This window comes from Rhamphochromis sp. 'chilingali' (assembly GCF_963969265.1).
Source record: "Rhamphochromis sp. 'chilingali' genome assembly, chromosome: 6".
Taxonomy (NCBI): domain Eukaryota; kingdom Metazoa; phylum Chordata; class Actinopteri; order Cichliformes; family Cichlidae; genus Rhamphochromis; species Rhamphochromis sp. 'chilingali'.
Genome location: NC_137933.1, coordinates 16,434,739 through 16,460,891, shown reverse-complemented (window position 1 = coordinate 16,460,891; position 26,153 = coordinate 16,434,739). Strand labels below are relative to the sequence as shown.

Genomic DNA, 26,153 nt, shown 5'->3' with positions numbered 1-26,153 from the left:
ACCTGGCAAATAACAAAAAACAAAAGTGTATTTCCCAAAGGGGTTGGCAAGAAACTCCTTGTGATTACTTTGGTTTCCATCATACTGCTGCAGTCACCCATAGTATGCATGGGGTTGGGGTACTTCTCCATTTCCAATATGTCTCACATTTCATCAGATTTTAGTAAAGCTGGACTAGTAGTTAGTGAGTATTTTCAGACAAAGCTGCTAGCAATCATAAGGACATTTCTGGTGCAGTCCAACTGATTTCAACCAGTGACAGCCAGGAACCTCCAGGAACAGTCAGGGAATGCTCATTTTTCCTTAATGGATACATCCATTGGTGTATCACCTCCAATACAGTCAACAATTTTTGAGCAATGTCTGCATTGTGTCAAACAAGAAATGTCAATAATCAGTGACAATGATTTTTCAGAATGCTAAACTCACTTGACAAACTTCTTTATGACAAATACTGTTCTGCATTGTTCTAAGTGTTGTTTGACCACAATCTAATGATCACAGTTATTAGGGTTTATTAAACCCTTGTCACACACAACTCTTGTTTTTGTAAACATGTTGTCAGCTGATAAATGAATGTTTCTCATTTAAAGTTAAACATGTTACTTGCAGCTTGTTCACTTGTTTATCCATGTCAGAAAACAATGATCCTTAGTTGTATGGCATTCTTACCAATATAATGCAATTTTCTCATTTTAAAAAAATCATCTTTCATGTATTATGTATTGTGTATTTATTTATTATTAAAAAAGAGAGTGTTCCTTCATTTATATTGTCACTGATGATGATAATTGCTCCATCACAGCTCATGAATTTCAGCATGGTTCTAAACAGCTGTTTAGACTGCAAGTAAAGTCTATGTTTAAAGTATATAACCAGTGTTTGGTAAGTCACTTTAAAAAAGTAATTAATTACTAATTACTAATTACTTAGCCAAAATTGTATTTAAAATACTTATCTAATTACTGTGTCAGAAAAGTAACTTAATTACTAAATAAGTAATTTAACTAAATACTTCTTAAAATCCCTATAAACCTTGAGTGGGCAAACAATAGAAATCAAACTCTTTAACCCTCCTGCCATCCTTTAAAAAACTCACACCCATCACCCTAGGGACCATTCTCAGCCACGCCATAAAAAGACCATATATCCATATTTTATTCCACTTTAAATTAGCCAACCTTGTAAAACTACTTCTCCCTGAAATATTCATGTAAAGTTTTAATTATATTTTCGTTGTTTTAACCCTTCAAATCCCAGTGTTATTACATGAGCGCCCTGTGTTATAAGCCCCAAAAACCAAAAAACGAAACTAAATATTTCCACAAAAAAACAGTTGAAGTAATATGTGATTGTCATTATAAGTAGGCCTTTAGATGGACCAAAGATTGGCACCAACATACATTTTGACCTGCCATTATTTTTTTTGCAATTTAAAAATTACAACTTCAAGGCCCTGAGTCTTCATTGACATCCAAGAAAAGAAGAAAAAATAAAATCATATGATGATAATTTGGGGTTGAAAAATAGCGTTTATAATGGAAGTCAATGGGCAGAAAATGGTCCCCAGGGTGATGGGTGTGGGGATTTCTGCTGCTCAGCCATTTTAGGCTGATTTAAGGAATTCACACTGGAATATTAACATTGACAGGTAAAAACTATCCTGTGGCAAGTTTGGTTATATTCCACTGAACACAGTGGAAATGGCAGCCATTTAACACATAGCAGTGGCACAAAAAGGTCCCAAGAAGGCAGGAAGGTTAAATAATAAATACATTTTTAAAGACGGAGACTCTACAGTACGCAGCGGTAGCATCTCTTCCACAATGTAGCCTGCAATCATTTTTTTTAAGCTCACCTTCAGACATTTTCTGTGCTGCTGAAGTAAAATCAGGTTTTGCCTGCTTAGCAGGAGTTGCCGCAGTGTTATCCATGGATGATGAACAAGGATTACTCAGAAGTGTTTGTCTATGCTTACGTGTCAGGCGCTTCAGTAGATTACTCCTGCTATTAACAGTGGCCGATAGTTTTTTCTCCCCAGGACATAGCTTACATATTACGATAATATTCTTGTCTGCTTGTTTCAGAAAAGTGAAGAGACGGGAATATGTCCATTTCATAAAACAGCCACTCGCTTCAGCCGAGTCCTTCCGCTTTAGAATACGACTATGCAGCAAACTGGCGCGAAATGACGCGCACCTGCACTGCAACGATGTTAAAGCGGCAGAGTTTACGTCTACGTTTAGAAGATAAAAATTTTTTTTAATTATTTTACAATGTAACGCAAGTACATTGTAAGTAACTGTAATTAAAATACCTAAAAATGAACAGTAATTAGTTACTCTACTTTTTTAGTGGAAAAGTAATTTAATTACAGTAACGCGTTACTTAGTAACGCATTACGCCCAACACTGTATATAACAGATAGAAAAAAATGCTTTATTCACCCAGTCAAATTAAATGCTCAAGACAAGAGCAAAATGTTCAGAGGAACCCACACTATTTTTATTTTTATTTCGTTTTTGATTGATTAATTTATTAATTAATTCATAGGTAGCCCATTGAATTGCACGGTTACATGTCATGGAGCACTTTTGTCTGCCACTGTGTCAGTATAGGTGATGCTGTATAAGCTCAATGGTTATCAAGCTATGATATGGAATTCCTGCAATATTGGATTTCTTTGAATTAATTTTACCTTGGTTAGGTTAACTGGTGATTCTAAATTGGTCATATATTGTATGTCTTTCTGTATGTGTAGCCATGCAATAGTTTAGCAACCTGTCCTTTGTTGCCCTATGACCAGGAAAGACTCCCACCGGGCCTGAATTGATGAGCATTTAAGAACATTGATTGGTCTTTATCCATCAGAACCATCCATCCATCCATCCATTCGCTTCCGCTTGTCCTTTTCAGGGTCGCGGGGGGCGCTGGAGCCTATCCCAGCTGTCATAGGGCGAGAGGCGGGGTACACCCTGGACAGGTCGCCAGTCTGTCACAGAGCCAACACACAGGGACAGACAACCATTCGCACTCACATTCATTCGCACATTCACACCTAGTGACAATTTGGATTATCCATCAGAACCAATAAAATGCAAAATGAAATTTAAAAAAAAAATTCACTTTGAAATGTATTTAACTACAGATTTAAAGATTTACACCCACACTGCATGATACATATCACATGATAAGATAAAGCTGCCTATGTGAGTGTGCTCTTCTAAACTGTATGAGCACACTTTTGCTTGTTAGAAGTACTCTACGTTTAGTATAAGTCATTGCTCAGCCACACAGACCTGCAGCCACCAAGACAATTATCAACAACACAGTGTGGCTAGTATTGTTATCACTCTGTGAACCTGTCTTTGTGTATGTGAGTGTCGCAATGAAAAAGTGGTCCTGGAGACACCTATTTTGGTGGGAATCCTTCCCACTTTACAATCCAGTTCCACTTCCACAGCCTTTATAATAATAATAATAATAATAATAATAATAATAATAAACAATGTAATTTGCACACAATGGTATTATCATATATTGCATATATGTGATTTTTAAATGCACAGAAAGGAATTCCTTAGGGTAACCGATATTTCTATCTGTATATATTTTAAATATGCATGTGTTTCTCCATCGCCTTCTGACTTAAAAGAAATTATTCATGCATGCTCACTTGGATATACACTATTGTCTCAGGAAAGTCTTCTGATAAACATCAGGTAGACTACCCAGCTGGCAGATTGTCCTCAAATCAGAAACTACTTAAAGATTCTGTTGTTGTTTGTGAGACTGATTTATTACATTTCTGTTTGTTTTGATCCCATTTGTTCCGTAGAACGCTAAGGTCATCAGGCATGCGACTCTTGGCTGTTTTATTGTCTATATTTTAAGCTTAAGGATTGTTGCTGGAGCAGAAAAACAACCTTTCTCATTACATCAGTTCCACCCACTCCAACAACTTCATTCAGATTTCATCTCACAGTCTATATCTATTGGCCTTTGACTTTGTGTGTGTGTGTGTGTGTGTGTGTGTGTATTTCTGTATGCGTGATTGTGCAAGTGATCTTTTTTGTCTTACTGCTCTATATTTCTTGTCTCCAATGTTTTTAAATAATTTATGTAGCACTTTAGTCAATAATGGCTGGTTTATCTAGCTCACCCCACTTGTTTCTCTGTTTATTCTGGGCACTCTCCAATCATGTATTATTTCAACTTCTTTGCAGTCTAGGGAGCCTCATCCATGCACATCCAGTGTGAAAGACCAAAAAAGCCTATTAATGAAAACAACTTTTTATAGCCATTCAAGTACTGCAGCTGATTTCTTCTGTTTGTTTTGAAGGAACTGTTGAGAATGACTTTACAATAAACCTTATCGTTTATTGCATTAGTTTTTATTACTGTAACCTAATAAAATAAAATAAAATAAAATAAAAACTTTAATTTCAAGTCAATAGATTTACTCAGTAAAGTTCATTCTTTAAAATATAAACTATGATGAAAGATGGACGTTAGAAATGCTCCCGGGCTCTATTACCTAAATGCACGTTAAGGTAAAATATTAAACCTATTTCTCACATCTCTGGCGATTTCTAGCATGCCTCCAGAACACTTTTTAGATACTCCTAGAAACTCTTTCTCATAGGAATCAAATGTTTTCAGTCCACATGCAACTTGTATATTAACTCTATGAACTTTGCCAGCCATGGCGCAAAACACAGTGTCCCTGCACAAACTGGTATTTCCCGAGGGTGTGCTGAGGTTATTTCCTAAACTGCAACAGATTCGTATCTTGCTGACTCTTCACGCACTACAGTGGCCACAGTAGGAGGAATGCCTCAGTACAGGCCATGGACATGCCAATCCAGCGGTGCACTGCAATCTCTGAGGCAAAGAATGAACACATTCGCCCACCATTTTCCAGCTCAGAGCAAAATTTTGCATGTTTGTGTTCTTTAATATTTTGATCGCTGTATGTAAACCTCTCTGAAATCTCTTCAAATTATGTTCAGGTTTTTTTTACTTGCATTTTGCTCACATTCTATTTTAAATATCTGTGATACAGCATTACTGCCAGACAGTCGAAATAGAGATTACTGAACAATTCTTACCAACTCAATAATCTGTAAGATTTAGTAGCCTACACTGACAGCTTTTTCTTTGCCCTTTGCATCCATCCCAAGGCTCCAGGTATCTGCTCCATCTGCAATAATGTCTGTGATAATGAGCACGAGCGAGCCATAATTACACATTACAGATCCACTGGTTAAATCTAAGTCTAAGACTAAAGCAAAATAACCATAAAGAATCTCTGCGCTTATGTGTAATTCAAACGTTTAATTATTCTACTGTTTCTAACGCATTGTAAATTATGGATGGTAGACGCATTAAAAACAGTTCACATAGCCTAACAATTAAAACTTCTTCATTAAAAACTCCCCAGGATCTTCCATTTCTGCTACTCTACATCTGGAGTCGAAGCTCAAAACAACAGTAACTGGAATGACTAATGAACGGATTGAGTTTCTTGTATTGAGCCAGTTCAGGAGTAAAAAAAATCTTGATTACAATACAAGTGACATAATAAGATACATGAACTACTGATAAGCTTTAAATTATTATTTTTGGGCAATTCCTTTCTAGTTTTGGATCAGAAAATGAATCAAATTTATAATATCAAACTTAATTAAACAAATACCTTACTAAATAAAACATGCCCAAAGAACCAGGTTCATTTCTATGTGTAATTATGTAGTGACTTTTGACAGAGTATTTAGCAGCAGATGTAAGTGATACTGGTTTGTAAATAGATCCAATAATTTCAAAAAATATTGTATTACATTTACTGGGTGCTATTAATGCACTTAAAAAGTCTGATTCAGAACTAATTTGTTAGATGAGTGGGCTGTTTTATGTGCGTTACACAGACATCAGTCTCACAGATTTCAGAGCTTTCTAAATGATGACTGCAAACACTATCATGAGGGGGAGTGCAGAGTAGTGGATTTTGGCAACATGATGTTTATGCTTACATGTTTTTGTTTGTACTCCTTTAAATCAGAGTTGAGAGAATTTTGCCTGTAGGTTTAATACTCTATAATTCATCTGCTCTCTATCCTAATTATGTGTTTTGTTTGTTTGTTCTGTTTTTATTTCACAGTTGTGTGCTTAAATTGGTGGTTATTTTCTTTTTTCAATGTCCATTTATCAAGTGATCTGAGTACAGTAACATTAATTTAATAACAAAATGGCTTAATGTGTGCATAGGAATACGTCGAGCACAAGCTAAATCGATCAAATTAGATTTCACAAAGTTCACTCTGAAACTTACTTCCACCCACTAACATAAAATGCCAAAGGCTGAAGGCTGTCACTGCTGACTGCAAAATGTGTTTCTTTCCTGCTACGCAATCAAGCTGTTCGTTCTACTGTGTCATTTGTGTTGTATGTTACATTTTATATATTTTAATAATATATAATATTTAATATATATTTATATATTTAATATTTTAATATCCAGAACTCCTCTATGGAGTATTCAATGTTATAGGTTAGTTTCAATCAATTCATCCTCCTCCTCAACAGCATTAACAGAACTCCATGTGGACTTGTTTGTAAGTGTTGTTTTGAGAAAATACAACAGCTTTTATATATAAAAAAAGCTCCAAAAAGCACTCCTAACCTTTAAAATCAATCATTGCTGGGAAACCGGGCCCTGCAAGGTCTTAAGATTTAACTACATTTGCTTATGTAGCACTGGCTCATAGATTACTGTGAGGTTTTTTCTCTTTTTTTATATCAAAAAACTACAATGCTGACTGAAACTGCTACATCCCTGGTTACCATCCATCTGTTAATATTTCTTTTTGGGGGTTGTTGTTGTTTTTTTAATTTGTTTTCATCATAGTGAAACTAAGGAAAATTTTCCAACTTACAAAGACAGTCTTTATGTTGTTCTTAAAAAAAGGAAAAAGGGACGTTATCAGATACCCAGTAGTATGCACGCTGTATTTCTGTAATTTAGATGAAAGCCGCAACCTATATATAACTATTAATACTTTCCTGTATTACTTCAAATAAATCATTTTTCAATATTCTGCTTGCAAAACCACAACTGGAGACTTGTAATAATTTAATAATTCATGTCATTTTGTCATTTTGATTCTTGAAGTTCTTTTGAACGGTCTTAACATTTTAGAAAACAAGGCACAAGTAATATTATTGTCAAATCTTGAATAAAGCCTCGTGGAAAGACCACCTACTGTCAAGGTCGGCATTTAAAATGTTGCACTGAATGGGGTTCTTTTCAATAGCGTTAGAAGATACTTTGGAGCTCAGAACACGAAAGTGTCAAACACCTTTTAGATACTGTTTGCCTTTGTCAACAGAATGACTCGTATTGTACAGCTAGTAGGAAAACAGTGTGAGGCTTTTTAAGTCTGACAGAGACTTACTCAAAACGAGTTAACCTGGGTCCACTGAGTTCACGTATTAGAGAGTGCCACAGCAGGTAACATATCGCTCATACACAGGACATAAAATCATTATCCTGCCAAGAAGCAGGTCAATGATCAAAGACCACTGCTGTCACTGTTAATAGTTTGCTGACAGGCAAACAACACTAACAAAAGAGAAGGCCGCTGATTAAGGACAAAAATGATGCAGTGTGCTGAAAAACTACAAATATTTAAGCTAGTAAGTCATGTTTAATGGATGAGGCCTTCTTTGAGGTGCTGCTTCTAAAATTAGCATTTTACATTGTATCTTACCTGTAAAATACTGCTAACAGAATGAAATTAATACAATTTTATTTTATGCTTTATTTAATTGTTTATTTCTTTTATTTTTCAAGCTTCTGAAAGCCAAGGCAGTTAGAGTTTATCTGTCTCTGTTTCTGACCTGCCATAGGATGAAATGCTTTCCTTAGCCAACAGTTCATGACATTTGAAAATCCCACATTCATATAATGTAACACTGTAAATCTCTATTCTTTCGAGATTCCAATGAATTCATGAACATTGTCCCCTGATGTCAGTACAAGATATGTAATGTGGTTCAAAGGTAGTGTAAATTTGCTGGACCACTGAGTACGTTGTCTAATTGTTAATTATACAGTCAACATTTAAGGATGTTGACTGTTGACTGAAACTGTTTTAATGAATTTTCTCTTATAATTCTTCTACTGTATGAATTTGGGTTGACTGGTTGCCAAAAGCCAAAAACCAAACCACTTGATTAGGCTCTTGATTGGCTTAAATACTTTTAAAGTTGTTATTGACTTTGAGTATGGGATAACCTAAAGCCCTGTTCACCAATAATCTATTTGGTAATCACTTGTTTTGAAGTTGATATGATTCCTTGTTGCTAATTGGTAATCCAATACATTACATTTATTTTAGCTGTCATCCCAACAGGTGAATTTCAACGAGTATAGACAACAATAAACTTAACCAAAGAAGAAAAAAAAATTAAACAGTGAATTCAAACCAAATTTAACAAAAAAAAAAAAAAAACTAAACAAACCTAAAAAACAGTGTGTGAGACAATAAGAGATGAATGGTAGCTATGCATTCACCAGTTTTTCAAACCAAGCTTTGTGGACTTTTTTACCTTTTTTGCATATTGTAGGAACATTTGTGCCCAGCATCAAATGTCGCTATAACTGGTGTAGCAACTCCAAAGGACACTTGCGCATATCTCAGAGATGCCAGCAGCTCTGACAAAATCGCAGTATTTAAAGTCTCTGGGAATGAGAATGGGTTGTTTCTGAAGATAGTGAGTGGGTAGGCCTACACAAAGCTCACTGAATACATTTGCCAACTGTGAGTGCATCTGCTAAGTTAAATCTGTTTTAAATCATATGCACCCACAGTTTACTCACTGCACTTGTATTTATGCGGTGCTAGCTGCTCCACCCTCAGCAGGCAAGCTGGCATCGACCTTGAGGCGATGCGCTTGATCTTTGCGCACGCCTCACCTCTTAATGATAAAATGAGAAAACTGGGTCGGAGATGTACATCCCCACCAGAAATAGTGGGAAGTTAACATCTTCAGCTGAGAACAAGGCTTCCAACTGGGAAATCATCTCTAAATAAATCAAATGAGTTTCACAAATAGGTGAGGAGCCTATGGGAGGCCCAGGTTTGCTCCTGGGAGGAATGAACAAGTCTGGATGATTAACTGAGAAATGAATGACCTGCTCATGTATCCACTAGAAACCTACTTGAGCAATCAAATAACTCTAAATTAAATGATTTTTGGTGTGTTGAGTCCATTATGGAGACAGATGTTGCTTTTCATGAGAATTTATTATCTCTTTTCAAGAGGTTTTAGTCATCCCTCAAAGCCAGATATGAAACGTTTTCATTTTCTTCAACCTGTAGACAATGAATGTTCTGATTTCACCATCCTGCATACAATAAGTAGAAAAATGAATAAAATCATATTGGATTTGAAAGAAAATACACCATCACTATGCGCACAATGTCCACCAAATTGAGTCAACGTGAACATGTTGCAGCTGTTTCACAATGCCACCAATGTTGATTTAAGCTATAGAGTTTGAAAAAAAGAAGAAGAAGAAGAATGGTAGATTTAAAGTTAGATAAGAAAATCCAAACTATGCATATATGCTAGAAAGAATATAATTCAACTTACCAGAGTTGGGATCGGAGTTTCCATCAGCTTCAGTCCTCTTATCAGGGGAGGCCTGCTCGTAGAAGTCGTCCTGCGCCTGCACCAGAGGGAGAGGTTGTGTGAGGAGGGAGCCACTGCCTACAGGCTCGTGGTCCCCCAGACCGCTGTCACTGCAGCTCTCCTGGGAGCCATCCGGCAGGTGAAACGTGACGCGCCGCTGTGACTAGAACCAAGAGCACAAAACAGAGCCTCTGATGTTAGTGCTCTGCTCTGCCCCCTTAATTTAATTTTTTTTTCTTTTTTATTTACAGTTTTATTTGACACTGAGCTGAACAAGCTCAAGCATGCTGCTTTTGCACACTGAGCGCTGATCAGGACTGCAGTGTGAATTCATTTTGCCCGAACAATGTAAAATGTAATATATATCATCACGGCCGACTGAGAAGAATTGTCGAATAAAACGTCTATTTTGACTTAAGCCCAGATATTGATGGGGAAAGAGTTTGCACACTGTAAATACAGTCACGTTTCACTGCACAATGACAACCATTAACTGCATGCAAATAAACAAGGAGCACTATTAGAAAAATTCCTCAAAGTGAAAAGTGTAAAAACTTTTGAAAAAACAAACAAACTGTGTTTTCATTAAAGTATTACATAACTGCAAAGGGACAATAAAATAATGGAGGCAAAATTCTATCATGTTTGTCGATTCTACTGCGGGGACTTTTACAGGCTGATTGTTTAGTTTGTGTTGTTAATTTGTTTGGTGCTAGCAAAGTCAAAGGGGCCTGTGGAGCTAACAGAAGTCACCCCCAGGGTGCCCTTCCTATCACATTCTGCAGTCTCACAAGGAAAGGAAAACACAAGTTTTCCTGGGACTATGTCTTGCACATACACACAAACACATATACACGCACACACATGCCATCCTTAAAGCCACCCTGATTGAATTTCCAATTGTTAATTCTGAGTGTCTTTTCCCTTGCTCTAATGACATTTTCCTCAGGCTTTTTCATAAGTCCAGACGCAAGCCTCCAGCTAACCTTTCGTGAGCACAGAGAGGTCCCTGCCACATCCTTGGTGATGACAGACAGAGACGGGTTTTACTGTAATTATTGGCAAAAGCAAAGGTCACCCAATCTGCAGTCTAATGCAAATGACCTCATTATATATTTTAGAACTGCTCCAAACATTCAATTAAACAAAAAGGAAGAATAAAGAAAGGGAATAAAGGGGGGGGGGGGGGGGTTTGCAGTTAGACCCAGGACACTAGCACAAAAACTGGCTTCATATTTAAATACAGTGTGTAAATTGAATAATGATGGATGGAGGGATGGTTTAAACAATTAACTCATATTCTCCAATGACAATTGCAAGTATGACTGGCTGTAAATGCCTTGTAAAACTGCAGGTAAGACTGGGTAGATGTCATTGTCAGTAAGTTAAAAACGGCCGCTGATCAGATCTGGCCTTTTGAATGAAGATAACAGGGAGAAGACCTTTCTAAAGGAATTCATTGCATTGTTTGTTTCTGTGAAAGCTAATGTATACTGATATGGTAATATAGCGCTATCAGTTTCACATTTGGGGAGACACGCTTTGTCTATGAAGCCTGAAAAACACTTTATAAAGAAAATGAAGCCAGCGAAAGAGAAAAGCAATGGAAGGTGGCAGGTGTAGTGTGTCTGCACTTAATTAACAGTGTCTGCATATGTTTTTATTGCTGCTAATGCCAAAGAAGTTGGCCTTAGGCAAGGTAGCCATCTATTTGTTGGCAGCCCTGAGAGTGTCCAGCCAGGAAAACGAACACTGGCAGTTTTTTTTTCTACCAGTTCTTGTCAGACTTATGGAAACACTGTATATTTCACAACACAGTCACATGCAGATTGTATAAATGCATTACAGTTTTATAAAGTGATTTATGTGGCATTAAACTAGACATGAATGTAGTTTAATTATTAATTGATTGGGTGAATAAAAAGTCAAATCCATACTGGAAACAATGTCTGCTATTATCCAAAGCCCAGAATAGCGAACAGCAATCTACATTTTATATGACATGACAAATGTAATATTACAAAGTCGTCTACTTGTATATATGACAAGTGCAAGAAATTATTTAATAGAACAGTACTCTAGAGATGTTATTTCCTTTGATTCTGACTTCTAGCAGAGAAGAAATGGTTTATAATTAATTGGGATAATGGTAGTGTGTGCTGTCAGACACTGGTGGGACCTTGAAAAGATTCTAGGCTCTGTTTGGACAAAGTGGAGAAGTTCAGTGTAAAGAAATAATTCTACATACACCGTAAAATGAATTAGACTTCTTTAAAAAAGTCAATTAAAAAAATATCGTTACAAGCAGAGGAATGTATAAATGTGTAACATTTGAGGATGTAACTGCACTACCACAGTAGCTGTAAGGCTTTAAAATACACACAGTGATTCTGTGGATGTTTCTGCTTGTGTTTTTGCACATGTTTATTTGTAAGTTTAAGCATGTTTGAAGATGTTTGTATTTCTCTGTTGCTGACTGTCACTTGTAGTAATATTAGCATAAGACCAGCTTAAACTATCCCCGCTGCCAGTTTACAAGATATTATGGCTTATCACGCCTGCTAACCCTTGTTATCCGCTTGTTTTTATAATTTGCCTGACCAAACACAGTCACTTTAACAAACACAAAGCAACTAGCAGCACTTTGCTGCTGGAAGGTTTCAATTCCAGCAAGCCAGCAAATGAACAGGAATAGGATTTGCCCAAGGGTCTTCACAGAAAGCACAATATTAAGTAAAGGGAAAATAAAAACTGCCAGGGGACCATAAATGTCTCATTTGACACCAGCTCCAACTTTATACGTGTTTCTTAAAAAGCATAAATGTGAAGTTTTGCATTCTAAAACCAATCTGTCTGCCTTTGTGTTTTCTTTGAAGTGGGCCAACCCACGTGAGTATTAAAATCGTTATTAACACTATTAGTTATTGGAAAGCTCGACAGCAGTTTCATTGATCTCAATTGCTGTTGCCTCTTAAAGACTAAATGCAAGCTAAGCACTTAGTTTATTCTGTTTTTATTATTTTTCCTTTTTGGCACAGTCGGGAGTCACACACACAGCGTATTGTAAAAGTACCGTAGCAGATTCAATGATTTCTCAAGGCACGCTTTGCCTTTTTTGTTAAAATCACTATCAGAATGACTCCACACTAAAGCCTGAATCCCACAGAACACAAAAGCATTATAACTTTTGGTTTTGTAAAACAGAAACAAACAGGGATAGGGCTTATGACACGGAGCGCAGGCTTTCTCTTCGCTTCCCCGTCTTTCTCCTCCTGAGTTTGACCATATGGAGCTCAGTGTGCAAGTCGAAAACAACTTCTGTGTTGTACTGTGTTCCAACCGAACACAATGTAGCACTACATTTCTATCAGGCAGACATTTAATGAGAAGAGCACACACCGAGAAGTGGTGCATGCGCACGCAGACAAACAAGCGTGCGTACACACATGCACACACAAATAATGCAACCTCCTCACTACCGCAAATAATCTTATCTAACAGCAGTCTGACACCTGCGGTGAGAGAACACTTCCCACGAGTCCGTTCTCACAATCAGACCACTGAGGGAGATCAGTCAACCAGGAAAGCAAAACTCACGAAAAGATCTCTTTCTCTGCCTGCCCTGCTCTCTCGCTCTTGTTCAGGCCTTGGAGCCCAAAGGTGCTCTGCCATCTGCTGGTCACCTTGGGAAAAACTTTATTTTTTTAATATCAACAAAAACCCACTGAAGTGTTTGCCCTTCTGTGTTCCACAGCGAGTGTTGATTGATTCCCCCCCCCCCCCTTTTTTTCTATTTTATCCCCTCTATCTCACACCTTTGTGCTGCTATTGCTGACTTTAACTCTTCCTGACATGACAAAATGACACACCTGAGTTTTTCTAACCCTCAAATAGAAAAAAATGCATGTCCTTGTTTGATATTTTATTGTGTTTTGAAAAAAGTACATTCGTGCATCATACTCTATTCCCCACAGTGTTCATCCACAATCCTGACAAGCTGTAGCATTTCGCAAAACATCAAATCAAGTGACATATTAGCAGCTGATAGACACCACCTCCTGTCAAGGTAACGTTCGGATTTCCTTTGGGCTCATCCATAAAATGCATCACAGTCGCAGTCAGGCATTGCTTTATTTTGATGACATAAACACAGTCAAAAACAAGCTTTTCGAACTGCTTAAAAAAGATGAAAGACACAGAGATAAAAAGAGTTCCCAAACGTGTTTCTGTAAGTAACACTCAAATAAAAAGTGACAAATAAATCACAATCTTCCCCGTCTTTGATTCTGACTCTAATATTGACGTAGTCTGCTCCCGCTGCCTCTCCAGAGTCTAAGTCTGCTGCCTTCTGCTTTTCATCATTAAATCATAGCTAGGCAGTTCTGAGAAACATCTGCATTCTGCCACATCCACAATAAAGCCTGCGCAGTCACTCCCTCACTTTTTAGCTTACCACAAGCACACGAGCGCACAAAGAAAAAACACAAAGATACATAAATCTAAGTCACATCTGACCCATTTCCCAAATTGCAAGCTTGGGAAAGCGGGCATGTATGTGAGTGCATGTGAGTGCGTGTTTGTATTGTCTATCAGCACTGTGCTCTCTCTTTTTCATTTACAGAACACAAGCTTAGCATGTGATTATTAGCGCAGTCCATCATTTTGACTCTTTCTAGCCTAACTGATCTTATAAAGATTTATGGATCCTGTACATAGATTGCATGTTTGTTTATCCGTTTACTGTCTAACTGACATAAGGGACTTTTTTCCCCACCAAAAAGCATAAATCTAGTCTAGTCATACAGCATGCTTGTCACCAGACTCACACTCTCACCTGTCATCTTTCACAGATGACAAAAGCTGTGACAAGCTCCTTCTTGCTTGTGCCCCCAAAGTCCAATTTGCTTGATTTTCATCTGCCAACACTTCCCTAATAAACTAAATCTCATCCCACTTTCATAAGTTATCATGAATACTGCTCCTCCATTGTGTGTGCTTGTTTGAAATGAAAAAAAGAAAGATACTAGTGCTTTACTCTATATTTTTGAGCAAGCTACCATATTTATGACATGTAGCAATCTAACATAAAAACATAATAAAGTCAAGAATCTCAAAAAAACTGTATATACAACTATGAAAAAATATAGTTGCAAGTCCGATGAACTGATAAGTATATTAAAGTTTCTTAATAAATTTGAAAGGCCCAGGATGGATTCGAACACAGGACTTTGCACTAACCTTCCTGCATATTGGTCACTAGCTGACTTAAAAAACAAACAAACAAGTGGCGCCCCCTTGTGAAATAGTGGAAACTGAATGTTTGATTTGGCTGATTTTTACACCACATGGCGCTTCCTGACACAAACCCCCCCAAGGGATTTGTGTCGCCTCCCACAATCAAACTAAGGATCTTTCAAATAATTAGGCAAATTTGGAAACCACTACACTTAGATACAGATAGAGGGAATCGCCACTTTTTCAAATGTTAAATACACTCACAATGTATATCAGCCAACAGAAAAACAGAATACTTGGTTACATGATGACCAATCTCTACACAATAACTAATAAGAATTCATTAATACTTAAATAAAAAAGACTGAAATGAGTAAATGCGTATGAGTAGTCAGTGACATAAACACATGAAATGACTGATGTTGCCATTAGGATAGAGGGATAGATTGATGCATGCTATAAAGTAAAACAATGCGACTGAACATTTTTTTTGTCTCTGAAAAGAGCAGGAAAATCTCTAAACTAAAAAGATCTGACCTGAAAAGGCTTCTTCAGAAGGGTGAAATTTCATTTATAATTAATGTCATCTAACTCTACCTGGGGCTAGATTTGGACATCTTAGACTCATCTACTTTTATTTTCCTCTCCGAACTGCAGCTCTTTCTTTTCTGTAGGAGGTTTCACTCCCCTCTCCCCATACATCTACCTCTCCCTTTTCATCCTAACCTTGGTATGCTGTTAAAGAACCTGACTTGGCTGAGTGAGAACTGTGAGACAGTTGTAACTCAACCAGCTTCCCTATGTGCCTCAAGCTGAGCTGAAGAAACCTGTGCAACTGCCACAGAGCATTAGCTACAAAGTTAACCACTACTGACTCACTCATTGGCTCTACCCTCTGCCGACATCCAAATCCATAAAATGAGAGACACAGCAATTCTTCTCTATGTGTGTCTCCTGCATCAGGATGAAGGATTTGACACTCAGAGACAGTTAACTACAGAGCAGAGCAGGCTAGGCCCTGAGCACTGAATGGGGAATCTTGATGTGTTTATGAGTTACAGTCCATGTGATCTCGCTGCTACACTCAGCTGTAGACAGTGAAGTCGGTGTTCGGTGGTACTGCGCTGATAAAATGAATGACGGATACTAAAAAAACCCAAATCCAAATCAAGTAAAACATGTTAACGGTCCATTAAAACCACCGATTTATTTTGTAGGGAAATATAGAATTATCACAATGTACACTATAATTCATAATAACCTACAACCCTATTACTTGTCATGAAATCCTATTTGTGAGTCCATTACATCAAATAGGTGGAAGCACACGTTTGTTTAGTTGGATCTGTGTTTATCCTGTGGAAATAATGGCTATTTACACAGCCATGATTATCCAGCTTTTAGAGATCAAATGTAAATCAATGCAGTGCAGTCTGGTTGACTGGCAACTGGTAATTTAAATTTCACAATGGTTCCTTGGTTTCTTTAGGTTATATAATTAATAACCTATATACATATATAACATAAAACATTTAATATAATTTTTGCACAGTCAGTTCATCAATTCCAGCATATTAATTGAAAATAATAGCCATAAAGTTTAACAACATTATGTTCTGGGAATGTCATTTCTGCTTCCAATACGATAAATTGCACTGAAACAAATTCAATCTTCATTTCTTAATCTCAGTTTTAATGAATAGAATACATGATTAGATAAACAGTCAAGTAGAGTTTGGTTGGAAAGATTCCTCCATCTTATCAGGTCAGCGAAAAGGTAACTCTAACCAAACTGGTGACGCGCCACAAAGTTTTATAATATAACGAGAAGCTTGTCTGATAATGCAGCTTAAACGGAATCTGAAAGGATAGCTGCTGTTTAAACAAAGCACAGCAGTAAAAGGCTATTGCACAGTTTTGTAATCAGACTTGGGGTTTGAAGTTATGGTCTGAGTTGCAAAACCTTTGTTGAATTTTATGCCACACCAAGAAAACCTTTTTCCAGAGAGAGAAGGACATTTTGTAATCTCTGTTCGTGTTAAAACACTTGAGAAGGCAACTTGTAACCTCTCCCAAAAGCAGCAGATGTTCATGCCACTTGGTAATGGAAAGAAAGTGATAACGGAAGGGATGTTTGATACTGAAGCACCATGGCAAGGTGTTGACAGCGCCACCAAATATCCTTATCGACACCCTGCACTTGCGGTACGTGTCAGCCGTTATGGTGCTACATGGGCTTACACACTAGACATATTGGTGCTTGTATACTATAAGATGTTACACGTCTAACATGTTTACTGAAAACTCTTCAAAATGTTTCCAAAGTGTGTGCTCTGGCTATAAAATATAGATGTGAATAGCGAATTATGATATTCAGTGTACTTTGGAGCTTAGTTTTACCTCTAAGCAGATGGTGGATTTCTGTACCTACATGCTTTCAATGGATTCAGGTGAGTACAAGTTACAGAAAATTAGAACTACAGTAACTTTCTGTTCTTTTATCTGACAGGAATTCACAGTACAGACATACATTAAGCTCTAGCCATAATAATTAATTTTATGGCCAATGATGTTACTAACAATAATTGTGATGCAGCTAATCATCTGAAAAAAAAAATCACCCAGACCCTTTTTCCATTTGTTTTGTTGCCAAGCAGCCAGTAATTTCCATCCAACCGTTCCTAGTGAAAGCAAGGTGCCAGCATAATGCATAGTGGTGGATAGTGTGTGTCGCAGTGCATAATTTGTTTTTGTTTGTATGTGATCGCCTGCCTGTTTGCATTTTGGGGGAGAGTGTGACAAAAAAGGAGCAGTTCTCAGTTTCTCTGCTATGTTTTGCATTTCTTCCTCAGAAGGAAAACCATTCAGCTGCTGCTTTATACATACATACATTTGTATATGGGATGGGTAGATAAAAATTAATGCTGATCTTGAAGGAGATAATTTGTTTTCCTTTCCTGAGGTATGATCTAACACTGATAGAGAATAATTATCATTTTACAGCTCAGCAAGCAGCAGCGTTAGCCTGAGTATACCCCTCACTTACGCCTCTCACTGTTTTTTGCAAATTTTCTATATATATGTCATATATTACTATTTTATGTTCAGATTCTTTGGGCTATTTTCTTCTCAGGTCTCCCCTGTTAACAAAAGACATATATATATAAAAAAAAAGAAAAAAAAGAAACATGAATACAGATGAACAACGCTCAAATAAAAAAAAATCCAAATATTACAGCATATTACACCATATAACAGTATATTTTAAAAATTCTGACTTCTATTTAGGGGTCCAGATAAATGGGCAGAGCTCATAATCAACATGATATAGTTGTTCTACGTTTGACTGACATTATCACAATAAGATGAAACATTGCTATACTATATAATTGCACATGGCAACCCAAAGTTGGGTACGCAGTTAAGAAAACGAACAGATGGAAATCGGCTCATCAGGATCAATGACCAGCAGCTCCAACTATGACCAGTAATTTAAGATTGTTCCACATGCACAGCCTGTTCCTAGAAACTGTGGTCCAATATAAATCATGCAAAAATGAATCAAGCCACCAATTCTCTGTCAGTTTCCCCCACTTTTGGTGGTATAAGCAGTCTTGATGAACCTAAGCAGTTCAACGGGGCACAGGACTGTTGCCATGGCAACTCATTCTGATCATGTTTTTAAAAAAAATGGCTGTGAGCGTAAAGGAGATTATTGTTAATGCGCCCCTCATTGGTCAAATGTAAATAACTAGAGTTTTCCACGCACGTTCGTTGGCCCCCAGCATGACTGATACTGTGCTTTAACACTGATATACAATCCTTTGCGCTTTATCTTTATGGCTGGAAATGCCCCCTGGTGTGAAATTTCTGGTTTGATCAGTAGAGTAAGTTGTTGTTTCTTGGTTTGACAGTTGGCTGTAAACAGAAAATATCTGCTATGCTGCTAAGTTCTGAACAATATCAACTGTACAGAAAGCACCATGGTCTCTGCTGTCAGTTCAGCTGCGTCTCCTCACCAAATCTGGCAAGATACAGAGTTAATGTGCAGCAGGGGCGCTGTTGACTTACACCACCAGTAAAATATGGGTGACTCTGAACAACTCTTCTTGAAACTAAACAAGCCTAACCAAGACAGGTCTGTAACTTTAGAATCCCAATAACATCACTAAATGGATGCCAGAGTTAGCTTCTTCTTGTACTGGGTACCCGGTGGCTCTACTGTGAGATGACTGTGTGAAATGGATAAATATGTATTGCATTCTATCAGCACCAAGTTTACTTTCTTCCTCCTTTCTTCTTTAGTCATCGTTCTTTTTCTCTCTGCGTGTTTTCCTGACCTGCTCAGTGGCAGCTTCTGTACTCTAAGTACTTACACCAGCAGCCTAAGGCAGGATGCCCTGATTTCCCATAGAGGGAAAATGGCTTGCCTGTGATGGCAGTGTCTTTTATACGGGTGCTGAGGTTGTGGCAGTAGATAGTTGTACTTAACAGCTGATCTTCTCTAGCCACTATGCCCACTGACTAGAGCTTTTTCCAGCAATAGGGTAGCATTCTTGTTTCTGAGAAGAATTTTAAGCAATAAACAAGCACAAGGAGACATTTAGTCATGTTAACGATCGCTGAACACTGAAATTACATGTGTCCTATAGTACTTTTTGGATTTTTTTATTTGTTTGTTGGCAGATTTAAAAGAAAAGTAAAGCTAATCTAAGAAAAGGCTGCTTCAAACATTTATCCAACCATTATTTAAAGAAACTATTAAAATAAGGAATCACAATATCAATTATAGACTATGACAAAGAAAAAAGGTGACAGATTGACCAGATCTCAATTATTCATGTGATTTTATGTTATTACAAAGTAAAACAGCCCATTTGAATCCTGCCACCTAAGGCTGAGAATCAAACTAGAGATATGCAGCATTCCCAGTGAAGACTGCAGGCTTGTCACATACCCCTATTATACAGAGGTGTCATTCCTTCAGTAATGATTTCAGTTTGGCACAAATATGTGTTTTGCAAGGCATGGATACGCACTCAAAATATTATTTGCTGTTGAAGAATATCCTCGAGCAATAACTTATTACACATCTAGTAATAAAATCCCTAGAGAGAGAAAAACAAAGATGTCTGGAAGTTACATAAGCTGTAGCACAAGCTCAGCTGTTTTCGTAAAGATGGGTACCTCCGTTCCCTATCCATATAAAAGAAAACTAAATGGCATAGACTAAGAAAAACTAGTACATAAGTGTTTATAAATTTGCATGTGCTCACTTGGGATTCTCTTACAACTTGGCAAATAATAATCCAACTGAGACACAGCACTGCCATCAGAGAAAAAAAAGAAAGAGAGAAAAAAAGCAAAGTATATTGGCTTTTCCCTCTCATCATCTCTTGTTACCAGTTTATGACAGAAGTGCAAGGGGAGAAAGACAATATTGGTGTGAGGAAAATGGAGATGACAGACAGGACCAAGAGAAAAAAATGATGTAGAGTGAAAATCCCAATATTAGTTTAAAGAGACAGCTGCAATATTCAAACAATCATTCACAAGCACTGGCTCCAATGGCTCACTGGCAGCATGTAAACAAACTTAATGTCTACAGCCTGTATCACCATGAATCTCATAACCCGTCTTGGCCCTGAAGCCTTTTCTCAGCCTCCCCCATGAGTCCGGCAGCTTATCACATAAACGATTATTGACTGCTGTGCAACTCATCAATACGATCAGTGCAGTTTTACATATGGTAAGCCAGGCAACTTCATCATTGTAAGCCAGTAGAGGCAGGACGCCTGAGAAGCAATAGTGCTACACTAGCTTCTACAATAAGATGCATTTCTTTAAATTGAACGTGGGCTATACTGGATTACCGTAAATGAGAATATTCTGTTGAAAGCGTATCGATTTATCTCATCATGTCTTCCTAGATGTATCTGTTAGGACAAATTAAAGGTAAAAGTGAGGGCAGAGCAATTAAGAATTAAGAGCGAATTGCTGCAAAACAAAAGCTCACGTACCGCAGTTGTTTGATGATGCACTGTATTGGTACATAAAATGGTGCCTCAGGTCTTGCAGCTGAGCCAAAACAACTTAATGGATTAATTGGAAACCAACAGAGCTAATTAGGCCTTTGGGGTTGTATGATTCCACCCCTCGTCGACTGTTGCCTCAGAACTGTGATGTAGTGCGTTCCTGCTGTGTAATCGAGATAATTAGCAAGAATGTTGTGTCACTGTCCAAAGATTAGCAAAAGGGAAAGGCCAAACCAGGCTCATTAAAATGTGGTTCCAACTTAGACAGACTTGATAGGATTTCTTTACTGACAGAGGTTACGTCTGGTTTTCGTTTACCTTATTTGTGTCCTGAAGGAAGAGAGAGATATAAAAAGATAATTTTTATTTCATCTCGTGAAAAGTGTTGTTCTCTTCATGAACAGACACCACAATTAGTGGAAATGATCCAGCCTTTAATTTGGCACCCATTAACTAGCTTGCACATGAATACAAAGACACTTTAAAAAAAAATGGAGAATGATGCACACTATCTTCATATATGTTTGTCTTGATGAAAAATTACTAGGGATAGGTAGCGGTTAGCTGAGACTAACTGAGCCAAGGCTTCAGTTGTTTACTGTGCTCCTATTATTGGATGCCAAGGTGTCCTTCTGTGAGGCTGACAGGCACTGAGTAGTAGGCCAAATTGATTGGTCTGCTCTTGCCCACCAAAAGGACCTGAACTCAATTTGCTTGTGATGGCTTCAATTTCCTGGCTGGACAAAATCCCCCCACTCCTCTCTCCCTTGCTCTCTCTCTCTCAGCATCCCTTCCTCGCTCAAGAGCTGTCATTTAATTTCATTACTCAACAGGGGAGGTTCATGCCCTGTCACAGTTTCTGCCTTTTGTCCCTTGTTCTGTTCATATGACGCTTACCATCATTTGCCAGAAAGAAAGGCTTGTTTTTAAGACGCCGGTCGTTTGAGTTTTTTCCTGGAATAGTATAATTTGCAGTTTTTGCCTGGCAACATCCGTACCGAACCTCAGTACATTCTGTTTTCATTAAAGGAGGGTTGGGGGCTTGATTATTCTTCTGCCCTGTAGATGAGAAAGCAAGAGAGCACATTTTCAAGAAAAGCTCCTTTTTAGGGTGTCAAAAGATAAAAGCAAAGACATAATACAGAAAGTAAAGTCCACATAAACATGCTGCCTGGCTCCATTTGGGTGTGGCGTCTGAAATAAGTGGAAGACTCTGGTGGAGAGATATTTTACAGATCGGTTTTGTGTCATTATTCATGCCAGTATTAAGCTGGTTATTCAAGAATAAGTCATCAAAGGTAGGACTAATTTAGGTCTTGCTTTACAAAGCTTATTTTCTTCCGCAACATTTCTCAGGAGCAAAGACCCAATTTGCTTCTCCCAACATACTCTAGCAACATTTCGTAAACTAATTTCCGATGCACATAATGCCTACACGGTCAACGGCTGATTAGAAAGAAAACAGGATCTAACACTGGAGTTGAGCAGAGGTCTTTGATGTGATTACCTTACATGTTTTGGCCCTGCTTTTGTTGCTTTAAGATAAACATGCAGAGCCACTCAGCATATGCCAGCTTATGTCAAGATGAAAGATTTTACAAGCCATTATCAGAGACCTGCAGATTGTTCTGAGGGTATTAGCTGGCCTCAGAAATGTGCTACAACTGCAAAGATCTTGCCCTGATTTCAGAAACTGTGGATGAGGGGTCAGCCTCTCAGCACTTTTAGATGATCTCAGTGACTGGCAGGAGATTAAGGGTTGGCAAAATGGGAGGTCTTAAAGATAGCCAACAACGTAGTTTATAATATAACATTTAAAAAAAAAAGAGTCCTGACACATTCACAGAATATTCTATCAGGAATCCAAAAAAAAAAAAAGCCAAGAGGAATTTGCAACATCCCTCTATCATTTTCTCTTGTTTTTACTCCCCTTTATCTCAGAGGATATGCTCTCTTCTGGGTGTATTTACCAGCGGTCTTACAAGCTTTTACCTCCAGGAAACAAGCGGCTGATCTTGCTCATATTTTACAATGATTCATCTTGCTCAGTATCAACCACGAGGCATAAATGCGATACAACTAAATTAAGGCTGCTCAGCCAGACAAACAAGCTGGGGAATTTCAAACCTATGCCTTTTTTTTTCCATCTTGCTTTGTGAGCCAGTCCAATTTATTGCTATATTAAGACAGATTTCTTGCAGTTTTTTCATGTTATACCTGTTTACCATATAGTGTGTGTATATTTATATACAAAAAACAAGTAGTTATATACAAAAGAAGATTTTTACAGGGCTCTATGCAGACTTTGGAAAAATTAAATATACCTCATGATTTAGTAGCTTGAAGTCTCCTACATGATTGTGGCACACTCTTCTGTACAAAGTTGCTTGAGTTCATTGCAATTTGCATGCATTTGTTTATGCACAGCCACAATCCTGGCACATGATTTCCATCAGGTTGAAGTCTGGGCTTGACTGGGCCATTTTTTTCTTTTCCAGCCATTCTGTTGTAGATTTGCTTTTATGAAAAGGATCATTATCCTGTTGCGTGACCCAGTTTCAGGTGCTTGCCTGTTGATTGTATTGAATTGTTTCGCACTTGGTGACCAGCTGCAAGAAGTTGTAGTGAACCAACCGGTTGCCCACCCTCAAATTCTGGGCGACCACTTTTGATCGCAAGGCAATTGCACAGGCTGCCTAGTGAGAGGTAACCTGTCTCCTACCAATTGCAGTCAGACTTGGATTGCAGACTGATAGCAAACTGAGTCAATCAATTTATCACCATCTTTATGCACCCAAGTCCCTCTGAAGATGGCTACCAACGGCTGTTTTGAAAACTATCATTTAAAAGACAACAGCATGTTTCATTAATCACAGTCACAATCATTTTTTGTAAGTGTTTGTGAAACTTTTATTTAATTTTCATGTAAATGTATATATAATTAATAGTTTTAACAATATAACTATACATACTAACTGGACACTGGAAGCAAATGACTATTTCAGAATCTTTTCTAGGTCTATGTTTTAAGCATTTGTGGCTGGTATTGTCTTCACCTTGTGTGTCTGACTGTCTGTTTGCCTGCCTGTTTGTTTGCTTTCCTGTGTGTCATCATCAAATGTTGTACCGGACACACCTACTGTGTGAACTACCACAAAGGCGGTTTTCAGCGCAGCACTTTGTCTGTTTGCGAACAGATTTTGCCATTACAATAGTTCTGTAACAATGCAAGCTACAGTCACGAAACTTTGATGACTGGTCAATTTATTGAACTCATTCTATTCATAGGCAGTGTTATATCTTCTGAGCTGTTTGATCAGCTAAAGCAAAGATGATTTTTGCAGAAAAAAGTGTGTTTACTTTGTACAGACATGCTATGCCCTGCCATCAGTTGAGGTGTCTGCTCTGACTTTCTTCAAGTGAATCAAAAAAACCCAGAGGGGAAAACCCAGAAGTCTGGCCATTGTGTGCGGGGAACAAAGGAGAAAGCACCTTGTAACTGCAACAAAGGAAAAAAGCATGTTGGACACTTATAGGTATACTTAGCTTCAAGGAAATTGCACGTATATATGCTAAGAAATTGCACTGATGCACCAAAAAATACTCTTTTCTTGTGATTCTCTATATCCATTTGTTCCACATGGTGAAATGAGAGTTTTCATTATCTTATCGATCCCATTATCAGCCTGAGATAAATATTCTCTGTGATTTTGTAGAGGATAAGGGTAATTTCCCTGTTCACTAATAACACACGTCATTATTGTCTTTCTTGAAACAAATTAGTAAATCAACCCATTAAAGTTTTACAATAGCGCTGCAGTTAAACTGAATTATGTGTTGTATTGAGTAAAATACACATGGAAATATTTAACATATATACCAATGAATTAAATTCTGTTACTGCATATCACTTTATTTTAAGGCCATTTGAGAGTAGGATTGCTTTAAAAATAATTGTGAGTTTACTTGGAAAAAAATACATGTAGTACATCCAGCACATCACAGCTATGCACTTACAGTAATTCATAATCTTATTACTCTCTTTATCATGTAGGTTAAAATATATTAAAGTAGTATCAAGGTTTTAGAGGAAATTACCATATCCATCCAGTTTGATTAAAAGTATAATAAATAGTTAGCAACTCTCTTATATATAATTTAATTTGTAATCTGGAAGTTTCTTACTGTGAAAAGGGAGCCTTTTTCTTGTCACTGTTGACAAGTGTTTGCTCAAAGGGGTCATGTGATTTTTAGGATTTCTTTTTAATATTGTAGGGTGTTTACCTTACAGTATAAAATGCCTTGAGGTGATTGTTGTTGTGACTTGAATTGAACTGAATTGAAAAAAGGCTTAATTTTTTTTTATTTGTTTTTTTACATTTAGTCTACCTTTTAAGGTAAATGCACAGCAGAATTTCATTACCGTCACTGCACTATCTGACCACGATGTTAAACTATTAGCAATTTAGCATAAAAAAATGGATATGGCTTATATAACACTAACATTGAGCAGCAGATCTTGACTTTTAGCAAAGGTTTTCCAGCAGACACTGTGGAAATCATGTGCAAGTTACTATAAGAAAGGAACCAAAAATGTTCAGATGAATCGAGAAGACTTTCTCCTGAGACAGAATAAAATAGTGTGAAGCGCTGTCTCTCTGTAGCAACAAGCCAGTTTCCTTCTCCTGTCTCTTTTTGAAGGGCAGTGATGTGTATAATACTTCTCACCCTGAAAGGTTTGGTGGTAGAAAGAAATAACTGAAGTAGAGGGAAATACAAAGTGAAGCTGGCAAAGCTTCTTGGTAGCAGAAGGGGAGTAGTTCACTTCAGATGAGCTGACCTTCAGAAGCAATGGGCACACAGGTTCAGGACGAGCAGGTCAGAGAATAAAAGAAAAGAGGCCTCCCAAAGAAGCCGTTACACCATCCCCACTGGTATGTGTTTATATATATATATATATATAACACCCAGCACGCCCCTGTGGGCGGTTTATCCTTCAAGCTCGGGTCCTCTACCAGAGGCCTGGGAGCTTGAGGGTCCTGCGCAGTATCTTAGCTGTTCCCAGGACTGCGCTCTTCTGGACAGAGATCTCCGATGTTATTCCCGGGATCTGCTGGAGCCACTCGCCTAGCTTGGGAGTCACCGCACCTAGTGCTCCGATTACCACGGGGACCACCGTTACCTTCA

General features: G+C 37.7%; 1 protein-coding gene across 1 annotated transcript in view; it reads right to left on the bottom strand.

The window, feature by feature from the left end:
• Positions 1-26,153, bottom strand: part of pcdh9 (protocadherin 9) — a 199,447-nt gene that overhangs the window by 56,905 nt on the left and 116,389 nt on the right. Inside the window, exon 4 of the mRNA XM_080885726.1 lies at positions 9,658-9,859. Within this exon, the coding sequence (XP_080741852.1) occupies positions 9,658-9,859 (202 nt within the window). The remainder of the gene's footprint in view (positions 1-9,657; positions 9,860-26,153) is intronic.